This window comes from Tupaia chinensis, unplaced genomic scaffold (genome assembly GCF_000334495.1).
Source record: "Tupaia chinensis unplaced genomic scaffold, TupChi_1.0 Scaffold000369_1, whole genome shotgun sequence".
In the NCBI taxonomy this organism is placed as follows: Eukaryota; Metazoa; Chordata; class Mammalia; order Scandentia; family Tupaiidae; genus Tupaia; species Tupaia belangeri.
The window spans coordinates 2,177,811-2,191,721 of record NW_006159866.1 but is presented as its reverse complement, the minus strand read 5'-3'; the positions used below and the strand labels follow the sequence as shown (position 1 = coordinate 2,191,721).

The 13,911-nt window shown below is 60.3% G+C and overlaps 1 protein-coding gene across 1 annotated transcript in view; it reads right to left on the bottom strand.

Moving 5' to 3' along the window:
• LOXL1 (lysyl oxidase like 1) overlaps positions 1-13,911 on the bottom strand; it is a 20,621-nt gene that overhangs the window by 5,817 nt on the left and 893 nt on the right. Inside the window, exons 2-3 of the mRNA XM_027773778.1 lie at positions 13,754-13,906; positions 1,581-1,689 (exon numbers count right to left, since the gene is read on the bottom strand). Coding sequence (XP_027629579.1) covers positions 1,581-1,689; positions 13,754-13,906 — 262 coding nt within the window. The remainder of the gene's footprint in view (positions 1-1,580; positions 1,690-13,753; positions 13,907-13,911) is intronic.

Here is a 13,911-nt window from a genome sequence, read left to right as displayed (position 1 = left end):
TGCTGAACCTCAGCCCTGCAGACCCTCCCTCCCCTGACCACGACCCGCCCCAGCCTGTGAACTGCTCCTTTGAGCTCTTGTCCTGCTCTTGTGGTTCAGTTCTGTCATCGGGCAGGGGTGAGGGGTCATTGTCCCCAGCTAGACCTGGAGATCCCCCAGAACAGGCCACCCCGTCAAGGGTCTAAGGTCTGGGCATTTGAGGTGCTCCTTAAAGGTGTGGTCATCACAGTTGGCTTTGAAATGCCTCCACACCGTGGGCTGCTACCGTGGAGGCGCAGGCTCCTCGTCCCTGGGGGAACCATGGCAGGAGCTCTGAGAAGGCCCTGGGACGGGCGAGCCACAGCATGGTCCCCAGCGTGAGGTCCCTGGACTGCTGCCGGTTCACATGCAGTTTGTCACACCCCCGTGATGAGATCAAGAGCTTGCACCAGAGTGTAAACCACCTACGCTACCAACTGCTCGGTTCACGCTGCCAGCGCTATCTTTCCTCCCTTTATATTTTCTGCAAGGCAGACTTCTGATGAAGGAGCAGCGCCTCGTCACACTGGTGCAAGTGCCTGCCCTTGTTACGGAGAACAGCCGTGGCCAGCCACGCCGAGTGGCAGCTAACTGGAGCTTCTAGAAGTGGCAAACCGCTGAGATCTCCAAAGGGTTTCCCTGACAGCAGGAAGTGAAAGTGAACAGAGAATTCTAACGCCCAAAGGAGCAGGTGACCAGGGAAAGTGGGCCCTTGGGTGTGGAGGGTGCCAACATAACAGCAGGCCCCTGTTGTCTTCGGCCAGTTCCGTGCACAGGGGCACACGGCCGGAGCAAGCTCTGCAGGTCACGCTCTCCCCTCTCCAGTACACACATACCAGAGGCCTCTGTCACCCAAGTCGCCGGTCCTCTGCCGTGCCCAGCAGAGAGCCTGGACCAGTGGAAGCCGCGACTGTCCTCTCTAATTTCACCCTCTATCCCGCAGGCTCATCCACTCTCGAGGACTCCCCTGAGCCCCGTGTAAGCACTGGAACCCCAGGCTCCGCCAGCAACCATCTCATTAGGCAGCTCAGAGCTGAAGGGTTCCAGTCCCTTTCCTCCTCCATGTTTTTTTTTAGAGAGATTTTTGTATAGGGCATGAGAGAAAAGGAGACAGAAAGTGAGAAATCAACCCCCAGGGGAATGGCCACACTGCAGTCCCTTCTCCATTCTTCTCTCGGGATTTTGGACACAAGCACACACACACCCGACATGGGTTTCAAACCGCCGGGTCTGGGACTCGAACCACTGTCAACTACGTGGGAGTCCAGTGACGTAACCATTACACCATCTGCTGGTCCCATCTGTGGGTCCTTGATGAGCAGCATATGCTTCTGGGGCCGGGACGAGGACTCATCACCACCATAAAGTCCCTCATGGGGATGTCCACTTTGTCCCGGGCCCTCCTGCTCCCACGGTGGTGAGCTTACAGACGAAGAAGCAGAGCCCTGCGAGTCTGGGGCCCTCGGCTGGGGTTCACGGCTCACAGCCTGACCGGCATGCACACGGCTCTGGGTGCCCCCCAGGGCCCACGCCACGCTCCCGCATCCTCCTCAGCTCCTTACCTGGCCAGACACTTCTCCTCCGCAGCACAGCGCAGGGAGTACAGATGGGCCCGCTGCACGTAGGTGGACGCTTGCACGTAGTTGGGGTCCGGGACCAGGTCGGGGAGGCCTGGAGAGGCAGTGGCGAGGAGCCAGGGAGAAAGCGTGGGCTTGAGAGGGTGGCTGGCCACGGCCTGTGCCGAGACTCCCCAGCTCAAACGTCCTTTGCATCCCCCTTGGGTGTGGGGCTCTGTGCTCAGGTGTGGGGTCAAGGACGTTAGGTGGCCGGAGCTCCTTGGTGGGAGAGCCGCCGAGGCCTCCTGGGAGAGCCGGGAGACAGGGAGGAGTCTGCAGAGCCCAAGAGGAGGAGAGAGGGTGTTCTTGGCAGGGAACAGAGGCCCAGAGGCAGGGCTCCACGGACCAGTAACTTCCTGACAGACACTGCCCTGTCCTCACTCCCCTCTAGTCCCCTGCTCCTCTCAGCCCTGCAGCCTGCAGTTTTGGAAGTGCATGGGGTGGGTCCCAGACACTCACAGCAGAGCTGGTTGAAAACTGGGCCAGGGAGGGAGGGGCCGAAAGGAAATGACCATCCCCCCAGCAGGTGCCGAGCTGTCAGGACGCAGCCCGGGTGACCCACTCGGCCTTCCCAGGATGCCTCTCTTCTGGCCCCTCATCTGTCGAAGCCTCCTCCCCCCACAGGCCTGACCACACCCTCCCCTACAGGGCCCACGTCAGTCTGGACCCCGCTCCAGCCCCGCGGTCCTTGTCCCAGTGTGTGCCAGGGCCCGGGTCTGCCCGGCAGCTCTGCCGCCTCCACGTCCCCAGCAGGACAGCCCCGGCTGGGAGTTCTTAGGAGGAAGCAGAAACCAGACCCAGGTGTGCGGATGCCCCATTGCTAGATGGGGAAGAGAGACTCAATATGGTGGTGGAGGGGCCTGGGGTGGGTCAGGGAAGGGACCCCGAGGGCCTGGGCCTTGTCCTGGCTTGGCCTCCAGCTCAGAGGGGAGCGGGCCTCAGGTAAGCAGTGATGTGAGTCTGTCCTCCTCTTAGCTCTGTCCAGCCCTCTGCTGCTGAGCTGGGGAGGCCAGAAGCAGGCTAGGTGGGGGCCGGAGCCCTGTGCAGACCCACAGCGCCTCGTGTGGCCCAAGGCCTCATGTCAGCTTTTGTGCCAGGATGAGGCAGAGGGGTGTCTTCACCTCGGACAGATGTGTCCACCCGCACCGCCGGGCACACCCACTCCCCCGCCTGCCCTCCCAGGGAGCCGGGTCCTGGAGCCAGAGTGACCTCACCTACTTGGAATGGGAAGACACTTGGAATATGGGCTGGGTGACAGTGAGGTGGTTCCTGGCTGATGGGGGACTTCTTGGCCACCTCAGCCCCATGACCCAAGTAACCAGGAATGTTTGCAGTCGTTTCCCAGGGGACCCTCGGGCCCTCACACCAGCCAGAAGCTGACTTAGCTCTCTGGTCCCTGGAGCCTCTGGGGAAGGGGCGAGGAGGAAGGGTGATCCCTCCCCACCCTGGAGTGCCTTCCCTCAGTGGGCTGAGGCCTGCGGGAGCCAGCATCGCCACCCAGCCTGCCGGCCGCCCCAGGCCCACTTCAATAACCATGGCAGGGATGGCATCGCGCCTCTGGTTGGACCCTCCCTCTCCAGGCCGAGCATGGGGGAGGCTGGGAGAGCCACCTGGGAACAGGCTGGGCACTTGGGCCAGAGGTGAGCCCTGACCCTGGTCACAGAGGCTCGACACAGCAACAGCTCCGAATCTGTCTCCGAGCTGTTTCTCCCCCGATGAGGGGCTGCGTCTTCGTACTAAACAGAAACTCAGCCGCTGAAAAAAGACTCGCTCTACAGTGTCGGTCCCTTTTGACTAGCTGGGTCAGCTCTGTGGCTCCTGAGCTGAGCGGGGGCATTGGTAGAGAGCCCGAGGACAGACAGCATGGGGCTACTGGTCACATCTGAGACAATGACTGTCTTCCTATTGCTGACCCAGGCTCAGCAGGAGCCTTTTGCTCCAGGAAGGTCTCCCTGATTGACAGTGACAACCCAGGCTCTACGTCTGTCTCCCTACCCAGTTTGTACTGATCCTTAATGAGGTCTCGAATCCACCTGTGCATCTCTGTGTACTCACCAGAGAGACAGAGAGATACAGAGAGACAGAAAGCGAGAAATGGTCCCCAAGGGGGAATGGCCACGCCACAATCCCTTCTCCTCCATTCTCCTCTTGGGATCTTGGGCACACATGCACATGCACCTGGTGTAAGCTTAAGCCACCGGGTCCGGGACTCGGACTACGGTCGACTACATTGGGAGTCCAGTGACATAGCCATTTCGCCATCTGCTGGTCACGCCTCTTTTCTAAATAATCTAACTTTTAGATGGTGAAACACATCGGTTTTAGGTGTGTGGTTTGGTAAGTCCTGAGAAATGCTGCATACGCCACCTTCACCAGGGCCAGGCCTGCCCTCCCCACCCCCCAGGCAACCCCCGATGGCCTTTCAGTCACCCTAGATGAATGACCCCTTTCTGGAACTGACCCGAGCCTCTTGCCATGAGTTTTTCACTCCCTTTGTTCCCAGCCTCCGACCATCACAGGCCTCCTGCCTCACCCCTTTCTGTCCCCCTCCACCCTGGCATGCCCCTCAGTCCTGGGAGCTACAGGAAGAGCCCAGCCCTGGGTTTCAGGGGACCCCACCTCCCTGTAGGATCCCCTGCCGAGGTCCCAGGGATCAGCAGGCCCCCTCCCTCGCTGGTATGTTTTTCCAGGAAGGAACAATGCCTCCTTCTCCAACTGCTCTCCTCTCCCGGGACATTCCGTCAGCAGCCAGGCCTGCAGGCCCAGGCTCTCAGCCCCTCGGCAGGGCAGGGCCTGGTGGAGGAAGGGAAGGGGAGGGTGGAAGAAAGGAGGGAAGGGCTCTGTGATGTTGGAAGGGGGGCCTGCGGGGGCTGGGAGTCCCAGTCTGCGTTTTCTGTACAACCAGGCCCTTCAGGCAGAGTGGCCATTGGTGGGTGAAGTCCAGTTATAACCAGACGGTGTGATCAGCCCCCATCCCAAGAAGTGTGAATTTCAAAAAGAGACCCATGAGGGAGGGTATGTAAGTTTACTCCAAACACAGAGGACCCATCAGCCAGGGCAATGTGATGTGGGGAGGGGTGGGATGCTGTCTCTGGCCCTGGGACTGGAACTGGGGACGCTAAAACATGGGTTCCAACAGGCTTCCTCCCAGAGATGCCTGTTTTCCTAAACCCAGAGACTCTAACAATCCTCAGTTCAGAACAAACTAACTTCTATGCGAAGGCCCTCCATACATGTCCCCCACATGTGTGTGTATACAGTACACGTGTAGTGCATTTGGGATGCATGCGTATTTTTCTGTGTGCACGTGTGAGATTGCATATGTACTGGCCTGAGAGAGACAGGGAGAGGAGAAAGCACCCTGCAGGGATAGTCGCACCACAGTCCCTTCCCCTCTGTCTGGCTGTCAGGGTTCTGGGCACGCACACACAAGCCCCAAGAGCTTCTCGATCCTCTGGGCCTGAGATTAAACCATGTACTTGGCCATGTGGGATCCAACTGCCTTACCTACCAGGCCATGGAGCCGGCCTGCATGTGTATTTTTAAAGTATATAAATGGTAGTCTCATAGTTCTCATTCCGCTTCTTGATTTTTTTGGACCAATGTAAACTTTGCCTGCCTTACGGGCCAGAGGTCGTGTGCTCACTGAGACAGAAGGAGGAGGAGTCACCCCCCCCCCCCAGGGGGGCACCAGCCCTGCTGCCATCCCTTCTCCTCCACCTCTGTACCCTACGGGGATCTAGGGCGTGCGCACACACATACACCTGGCATGTTTTCCAAGCTCCTGGGCCAGGGTGTGAACCACGGTTGGCCACGTGGGATCTGGCTCCCTTAACCCCCAGCATGCTGCCCGTCACGGCTGAGCAGGGCTCCAGAGCGTGTGCCCTCACGCGCCCTTGAGCCGGCCCCCGGAAGGGGCTCAGCCTCCTTGCCGCACACACACTGCAGTAAGTGGCCGTCCTCACCTCTGGGACCTGGTGACCACGCACACCAGCTCCCTGTCCAGCCTCACTCAGCTTTTTCCCAAGCCCCCATGGCTGCTGGGTCTTGCTGCCCACTGGCTGGGCAGATGTGCAGGAGGCCCTAATCTCCCTCAGGGTCCTGCCTTCGGCTCCTCCCTCCTGTCTCAGACCTGGGTGTCCTGGGCCTCATGGCCTCCCTCTGCACTGCTCGCCCTCGATGCACTCACGCCCAGGGCCCTGTGCAGGTCCCTGTGGGCTTCCCTCAGGGGGTCAGGCTGCATAGACCTGGGCCAGGATGGCAGCGACAGGATGGCAGTGGGGGCCCCAGGAGGCCAGAGCCAGGCTGCCTGGCTCCATAGGCACCAGCGCTCTGCTCTTCCAGCAGTGGCCCTGCAGACTCTCCAGGGCAGTGGAGGCACAGAGCCGAGGGAAAAGGCCCATCCTCTGCAGGGGACCCTGGGTCCCAGTGCACTGACTGTCGGGGGCTGCTGTGCTCAAGACAAGCCCACCCTGCCTGTCCTGCTCCAGGCTGCTCTGCAGATGCAGATCAGCTCTACACTGGCCACCGGGACCCTGAGGGTGAGGTCTTGTCCACCCCGTCCAGCATTCAGCATTCTGCTGGAGCCTTCTCAAGGTGAAGACTCCAGAAGTGAGTCCTCGGTCTTGCTCTGGGCTGTCCGTCTAGACAACGGGGACAGTGGACCAACTGGCCCTCGAGCACAGGGTGGGTGGACGGGAGAGCCCATGGAGATGAAAATACCTGTCAGGAGCTAGCAGCCATGCACGCTGCTCCCAGCCCTGGGCCGGAGCCCGGGCCCTCTCTCAACCTCTACAGACACCAGGCGGGCAGGAAATTCTCCCGTCTGACCCAAATCCTTCCTGCTTCATTAGAAACTGGCTCTCTCCTGCCCAGTGGTTGCTGGACGCTGCCCAGCACCCAGGGCCTGTGGCCACATTCCTGTTGCTCGCCCACCCTCACCTGCTCCCGCCCCGCTTCTCCCGCCTTCCCTGTGGGTTCTGTGAGCCTTGGCTCCAAAATCGTCCCTCCCCAAGTCATCCACTTGCAAGGAGCAGAGGACAGAGACCGGATTGCAGCAGGCCCTGGTCTCTTGAGCCCCGGCTCAGGGCCGGGGCATAAACAAAGCCCAGTTGGTTGGTTGTGAAATATGTGCTGAGCGGGGTGTTCTGGCTCCTTGGTGGGGAAAGCAGAAAGCCTGCAGAGCCCAGCCTTGAATAACGAGGAGCTAGAGAGACCCGCTGGGCTGGAGCTGGCCGCTGGGAACCCTGGGGAACTGTTATCTAATAACCAGGACACTGGCAGGGCTGCCAGGTGGCAGGCCGACGTGCAGCTGCAGAATCTACCTGCCCCCTCAGAGGGCAATCCCAGCGCAGGCCTGTACACTATGATGGCCGTAAACCCAGGCCCGGAACCTTCAGTGGCTTCCTACTGCCTACAGAATGAAGCCCAGATAGCTGAGGGTGGCAGGTAAGGCCTCTGCTCTTAACCTGGCCTCCCAGGGCTCCTAACCCTAAGGGTCTGTGGGCAGCAGCCTCACCACCCCACGCTTGTCTGCCTCTGACCCAGTCTTTGTCCTGGAATTCCCTGCTGCACACATGTGGCCACACATGCATGGCACGCTCCATGTGCCCCTGCACGGGCTCAGTCCTCAGGCTGCAAAGCCTGTCTGGGCAGTCCTGACCACTGCTGCCCCTCCAACCTGCTCCCCTTGCACATGCGCCCGCTGCTCTCACCCACCGGGAGAGAGTACCAGGCAGCGACGCCTCACTCCTCTGTGCCGCAGCTGGTCAGAAAGGGCCTCTTCCCATTGAGCAGTCCTGGCCCCTGGCCCTACCCACCCTCGTAGGCCCTGCCTAGAGCCCACTGTCTCCACCTCTAGAAGTTTTCCCCGATGTTTCAGTCCCTTCTCTGAACCCTCAAGATTTGAAATCTCTCTTTCTCTCACAAAAACCTGCTCCACCCTCAGCTTTCCAATCCCAGCTCTTGGCAACTTGGCCCTTCCAGCTGCCCAGGCCACACAGCACCGTGCGATCCCTGAGCCCTCCCTGTCCCTCACACGCCCCATCCCATCTAACAGAAAATCCATCCGCTCTCTCTGCAAAGGGCCTCCCAAGTCTGCCTGCCACCTCTCCACCGCCCCACTTGCGGGGGCTCCCTACTGGTCTCCTCTCAGTGTCCCTGACAAGTCCCCACTGCACTCTAGCATGGTAGAAGGGCCCTGTTTACACACTGTCAAAGTTCTCCCGTGGCCCGCCAGGCTGGGCCCCGTTGCACTCCACTCTGCTCTAACCACATGGTGACAGACTTGAAAGCCCAGGAATTCCTGCCTCGGGGCCTTTGCACTGCTGTTTCTGTCTGGAACACGCTTTCTGCAGACCGCTGCATGATTCCCTCACATGACTCCTTCCAGGGTGTATGAAGGTCACCTCCACGAGGCCTGTCCCCAGCACCTTCCCAACCTACCCACGCCCCACTCTCCTGGTCACCTTAACCTTCTGATATTTTCCTATTCTGTTTATAGATGAAAAGACAAGACCCACGGCAGTGAGGATTTTGTTCTTTTCTTGTCGCTAGTGAACCACTCCGCTCTAGAGCAGCCCATGGCCTTCACTAGGGATTTGCTGAAGGACCGTGTCTCCTTGGGAAATGGTGTCTAGAGGGCAGCACAAGGGCATGGCCCCCTGCCTGTGCCCGGCCGCTGGCCAGGCCTCAGGATGCCCAGCAGGTAGGGACAGCTGGAGCCAGGCGAGATGTCTGGGCCTGGGCCAGCTGCCTGCCCTGGCTGCCTGTTTCTCGCTGCCAGGCTCAGGCCCCAGTAAGGGCAGGGACGGGTCAGGGGCCCCCTGAATTCTCTGTGCTCAGCCCAGGGCCTGGCACTTGTACACCCTCGGCGAGTGCTTGCACCCCACGGGAGGTCTGGTGGCATCTCTCCAGGCGAGCAGGGGCTTCCTTCTCAAGCAAGGGCTGGGACTGATGCCAGAAGCCCTTCCTTTTGAAAAAGGATCAGTGCTGGCTGATCCTCTGTGGCTCAGCTGGCCGTGAGCAGGGGAAGGGGTGGGCTGTCTCCTGATGCAAGGGCCTCTGGGATACCTCCCAGCCTACCCTCCTCCTCCTCCTCCAGCCTTCTGACGGCCCTGCCATGTCAGATGGTCCTGACAGACCCTGTTTACACACTGCCCATCAGCAAGGGCCAGCAAGACCAAGGCCCAGCCCTCACCTTGTCCTGAGCAAGCACCAAGGCCTTCTTGGTCCAGCTGTGGGGAGGTAGGGACAGGGCTGGCAGAGGAGCCAAGTGTGAGGCTCCCCAACCAGCCTCTCCTGGACCCCCAGCATGCTCACAGGAACACGGCAAAGGAAGTGGAAGCAGGTGTCTACCAGGTGGACCCCCTGCCCCTGCCTGCTTCCTCTCCTGCCCACTCTGGTCACAGACCTGGGGGTTCTGCGTGCTTGTAGCCTAGAGAGGAAGCAGGACAGCTCACGCTGGGCTGCTAGAAAAGGGTCTTCTGAGACCAGAAGACTCGAGATGGGCACTTGGGGTGGCTGAGGGGTGGGTGGAGAGGCGAGAGGCAGGTTCTTCCAGCGGTCAAGTGGCCAGTCTGATGCTCGTCAGGGTGCTAGTGACTCCCCCTGCCCTGTCACCAGCTCTGTGAACTCCAGCAAGAGAATCCAGAGTTTGTTTTTTTGGAGACTTCAGATGGGAAGCCGGCCCAGGGTAGGGCACCCTGGAAGCAACTGGTTTGTTCAGACACTCTGGACTCTAGACTGTTAGGCAGGGAGGCAGGGACAGCACCCACGTCCTCACTGACCCTCCCACTCTCCACCGCAGTTTCTCAGCCAGAAGAGGCCGTTTCTTCCTGAGGCTTCAGGGGAGGAAGGGAGCGTGCTGAGCTGTGGTCTGGTTCCAGGACCCTCAGGGCCTCGGTTTCCTCCCCTGCAGTGAGGAGTGGCACCTACAGTGAGCAGCTGGAAGGATGAGGGGACCCCATCTGACTCCAGTGGTGCTGAGGACAATGTCCCCTGCTTGGAAAGTACCACGGGAATGAGTGTGAAATCCCGTCAGGGAGTGCAGAGAGAGTGACAAGGCCCCCTTCTCATGGCGCGTTGGCAGCGACTCTGCTTCCAAATCCTTTCCTTCCACTGTCCCATCTCCCTGACACGACCAGCACCGGGACACGGCAGGCCATCAGAAGTGCTGCGTGAACGGATGGCTGGTGGGGCGTGCAGGGTAAGCATTAACCCGTGAGGACTTCTAAATGAACGCCCACTGTCCAGAGCACAGGCCAGGTGGTCCTACAGACGCACATCCAGCTTTCGCCATGGACAGTCAGCCGGCGCACCTGTCACCTTTCCTATTCGATGGGACGAGCAGCAGCAACTGGCTGACCCTGGACGTTATGCGAGGCCGTGTGCGATGTGCCCAGTACATGCAAGGGGAATTATGCCCGCTGGTCACAGATGGGAGCTGAGGCCCTGGCAGGAAGAGTTAACGGGGGTCACCTAGAGCCCTGCCCACCTGGCAGCAGGAGTGTGAGCTTTGACACATGCTTGGTCTGCATCTGGCTCGGCCACACCTTGCCCTGCCACCTTCCAAGGCCTCAGAATTCTCTCCACCTAACAGGGAGGTTGTGAGGCCAGGAGAAGTCACACGTGGAAGCCACTGAGCCCAGCCTGGCAGTGATGGTGGTGCCGGAGCCGTAGCACAAGGCCCTGCAATGCTGGAAGCCACAGGGAAGGCCGGGGCCGGCTCCCAGGTAGATGAACCCATGGACGCTGGGTGCATGTGCATGCCACTGATCTCATCTGGATGAAAGGTGGGCCGTGGCTCGTGGCATGAGTCCTTGGTGAAGGTGCTTGTCGCTCTCATGAAAGAAAGAAATAAACTAAAAAATTAGCCACTAAACTTAGCAGGTGCTTTTCAGCAAACGGCCAGGTTGCTTCCATCTCTGGAAGTCTGTGTCCTTCCCTGCCTCTGCTCCGAGCCAGGCAGTGGGGGAGTAGTGGGTGCAGGGCAGGCCCAGGTGAGCTAGAGGAGGAAATTAGGGTGGTGGTGGGAGCCGGGGCTGCGGGCTGCTCCTTGGGACTGAGGGTCCTGGTCTGGCCTCTTGGTTGTGGAAGGCTGGATAGAAAGGGGGTGTCCTTGAAACACCCCTGGGGGTGTACAAGGGATATACCATCCAGGCCCAGGGCAGCACTTCCCCAGGGCAGAGGAGGCCTGAGAACAGGAGGAGAAAAGGACAGGTTCTGGAGTATGAGCCAGGCTGGGGCGTTCAGATTTTAGATTTTATTCTCAAGGCCTTGGGAAGCTACAAAGTCCTCTTGAACAGGGGAGTAACCTGGTCAGCACTGCAACGGTCTCTCCTCCCCACATGTAGGGTGGACTGGAGAGGGCCGACTGGGAGCAGGGGACCAGGAGGGAGGCAGCTGCAGCCTGCTCCTGGCCTCCAATTGGCCATGTGAAGATGGATGAAAAGCATGTGCCAAGCAAGGCTGGCACGGCCGTCGGAGATGCCCTGGGAGGATGGCCAGAGCGGCCCGCTCCCTCTTCCTTTCCCAGGGTTGCCAGAGCCAGTGAGTCAGGCTGGGGGTGGAAGGAGGAGGCCCAGGCTGGGGTCGTCAGAGTCAGCACTAAGACCCCAGCTCAGCAGGCACAGGGAGGCTCCGGGAGGAAGAACTGGGCAAGGATGCCAGCACAGGTGGCCCTGGGGGGGGGTAGAGTGAGAGGGTAGCTGGGAGCTGGCAGGGCACAGGGGATGCAGTGGGGCCTGGCTAGCAGCCAGCCACCCTCCTGGCCTCTCTTCGAGGGTTTGCTGTGAGAGCGAGCCAGCGTGTGACACTCTCTGGGCCTCTACATCCTCTCACTCTTCCTAGCTACGCATTTCCAGAGTTGGAGGCAGCCTGGGCAGCCCTGGCGTTCAGGGTGGGCAGGAAGAGAGCCCAGGATGGATCTGGGAAACCGCCCACGCGTGCGGGGTGTGGGCAGTGCTCACACGTGTTTGGTGTTGTGAGGACACACCCACGCCCACGCCTGTGCAGGCTGCCAGCACACGGCCCCAGACCCCTGGCTGGGCGGCCAGAGGGAATGAGGTCAGTCTCGGAGAGCCGCCCTGGGCTCCCACCCCAGGCCTGGGGTCTGATCTCAAGTACACGGCTTGGCCTTCCCTGGGCTGGGATTTTCCATGGTGCTGGTCCAGCGGGGTGGGGAGGGTGGAACCAATGTTGGGGAGACTACTGCTCCTTCCCCCTCTATGGCCTCTCCGGGAACCCCCCAACACACACATACTCCCACCCCTACAGAGTTAGGAGAGGAGCACCTGGAAGGTGCTTGCAGGAATACACAGGCGCCTCCTCTTCTGGGAAGACCCCCCTGAGCCCCAGCAGCTGACTGGGGAGGCCCCTCCTCTGGCCTCCTGCAGTGCCCACCTCCCAGGGTTTGCCTAATCACAGCCCGATGGCCTCTCTGCTCTGCTTCCCACGCAGGGACAGCCACTCTGCTCTCACCTCGGATCCCGCCTTCGGGCACACGTGTCTCTGACCCAGAAAGAACTGTGGGGCGGGGGAGCACTGGCCACAAGCCTTGCTAAGTGCCACGCACCCCCACTGCAGGCCTGGCCTTGCCCTGCCCTGCCTTGCCCCTCCATCAGAACTGACTGGCCCAACAGGGCCCTGGAAAAGCCACTGGCTTAGAGCCTGGACGCAGAGTGAGTCCCAGGCCTGGCTCTGCCAGCCCTGTGGCATTGTGGCCTCAGTTTTCTCTCAGAAGCGGGCTCTGCTGATTGGCCCCATGCTGAGCTCTTGCATTCTAAGGAGAAGTTTAGTGTCCTCGAGGGAAAGCAGCCTCTGCGTGACAGAAACAGAAGGGGAGATCCTAGGAGAGCTATGCAGCCCCTGCCTTGCCAAGGTAGCCAGCCTGCTGGCAGCCCATGCGAATCAGGCAGGCGGTCCTCCACGGAGTCCTTGTGTACAGACGGCCAGGGCCTACCCAAGACTGGGTCATGTCTCGCTCCCCAAAAAGACAGAGGGAGTCCAGTCCCCAGCATCTGGGACTCTCCCCCAGGGCCAGGGCCAAGGGGAGGGGGTGATGTGGAGTACTGGCCTGTGCTGCCGAGTGTAAGGAGGCACCAGAAAACAGTAAAATATCCAAATTTCAGATAAAGACAGGGCCCATACGGCCAATGTTTCAGTTCATCTGGGGCTCTGATACAGCTGGGCCCGGCACTATTACCCACTCTACTTAAAGTAGGAACACATATTTTGTTCATCATAAAATTTTTTTGCTTATTTTTTTTCATTTATAAAAACTGCATTGCACCATTGCTTATTTTGATTGCTGAGTTTTCTGGCTTCCCTTATATCTGGATTCCAGCCTGGCCTCACGGGTTCATCTTGCAGGCACCCCGCAGGGAGCTGTCTGTCCTATGGTCTGGACTCCTGCCTGCGGGAGGTTCCTCTGTAACCATCTGCCCCACATGATCTGGAGAGCGTGGATTCCGCTCACCTCCAGGGGCCACCCCTACGGTCTTTCTGACCCAGAAGGCCTAGGCTTTCGCCTACCTCTGAGTGCTGGGGGCATTTCCAGGGTGGAAAGAGGCCCTCACAGGGGTGAAGGAGAGGTAGGGCACCTTCTCTTTGTCCCCAGATGACCCAAGCCAGGTCAGAAAGGTGCCTTCTCTGAAGGCCACTCCCACACTCCCAAGGCCAGGGGCAGACCCCAGAGCTGCCGGCCACCCCCTGGCCCTGATGAGGCCGCCTTGGGAAGGCTGCCAGGTGGGTGGCAGCAGGGATCTTTTTTTTTTTTTTTTTGAGAGGTCGCCAGACAGAGACAGAGACAGAAAGCGAGAAATCATCCCCCCAGGGGGGATGGCCACACTGCAATCCCTTCTCCTCCAGTCTCCTCTCCGGATCTTGGGCACGCATGCACACGCGCCCAGCGTGAGTTTAAGCCACCTGGTCCAGGACTCGAACCACGGTCGACTACATGGGAGTCCAGCGACATGGCCATTACGCTAACTGCAGCAGGGATCTTGCTGCGGGTCCTCGCTCAGCCGCTCCTGGGCCTTTGGCACAGGGAGGAGGGGCCTAGGTCCTGGCACCGTTCCGCGAGGCCCAGAGCGGTGTCAGGACCAGGGGTGGCTACTCACCGCGGCCGCTCTGGGAGGGTCGGTACACGCTGCCCACGCTGAGGCGGCCCTGCGCGCCGTTCCGCTCCCCGCCCGGCGGGGGCGCGTCGGAGCTGCGCACGGGCAGGTAGGGGGGCTCCAGCACACGGAAGGGGGGCTGGGGCTGCGGCCCCCCGGGG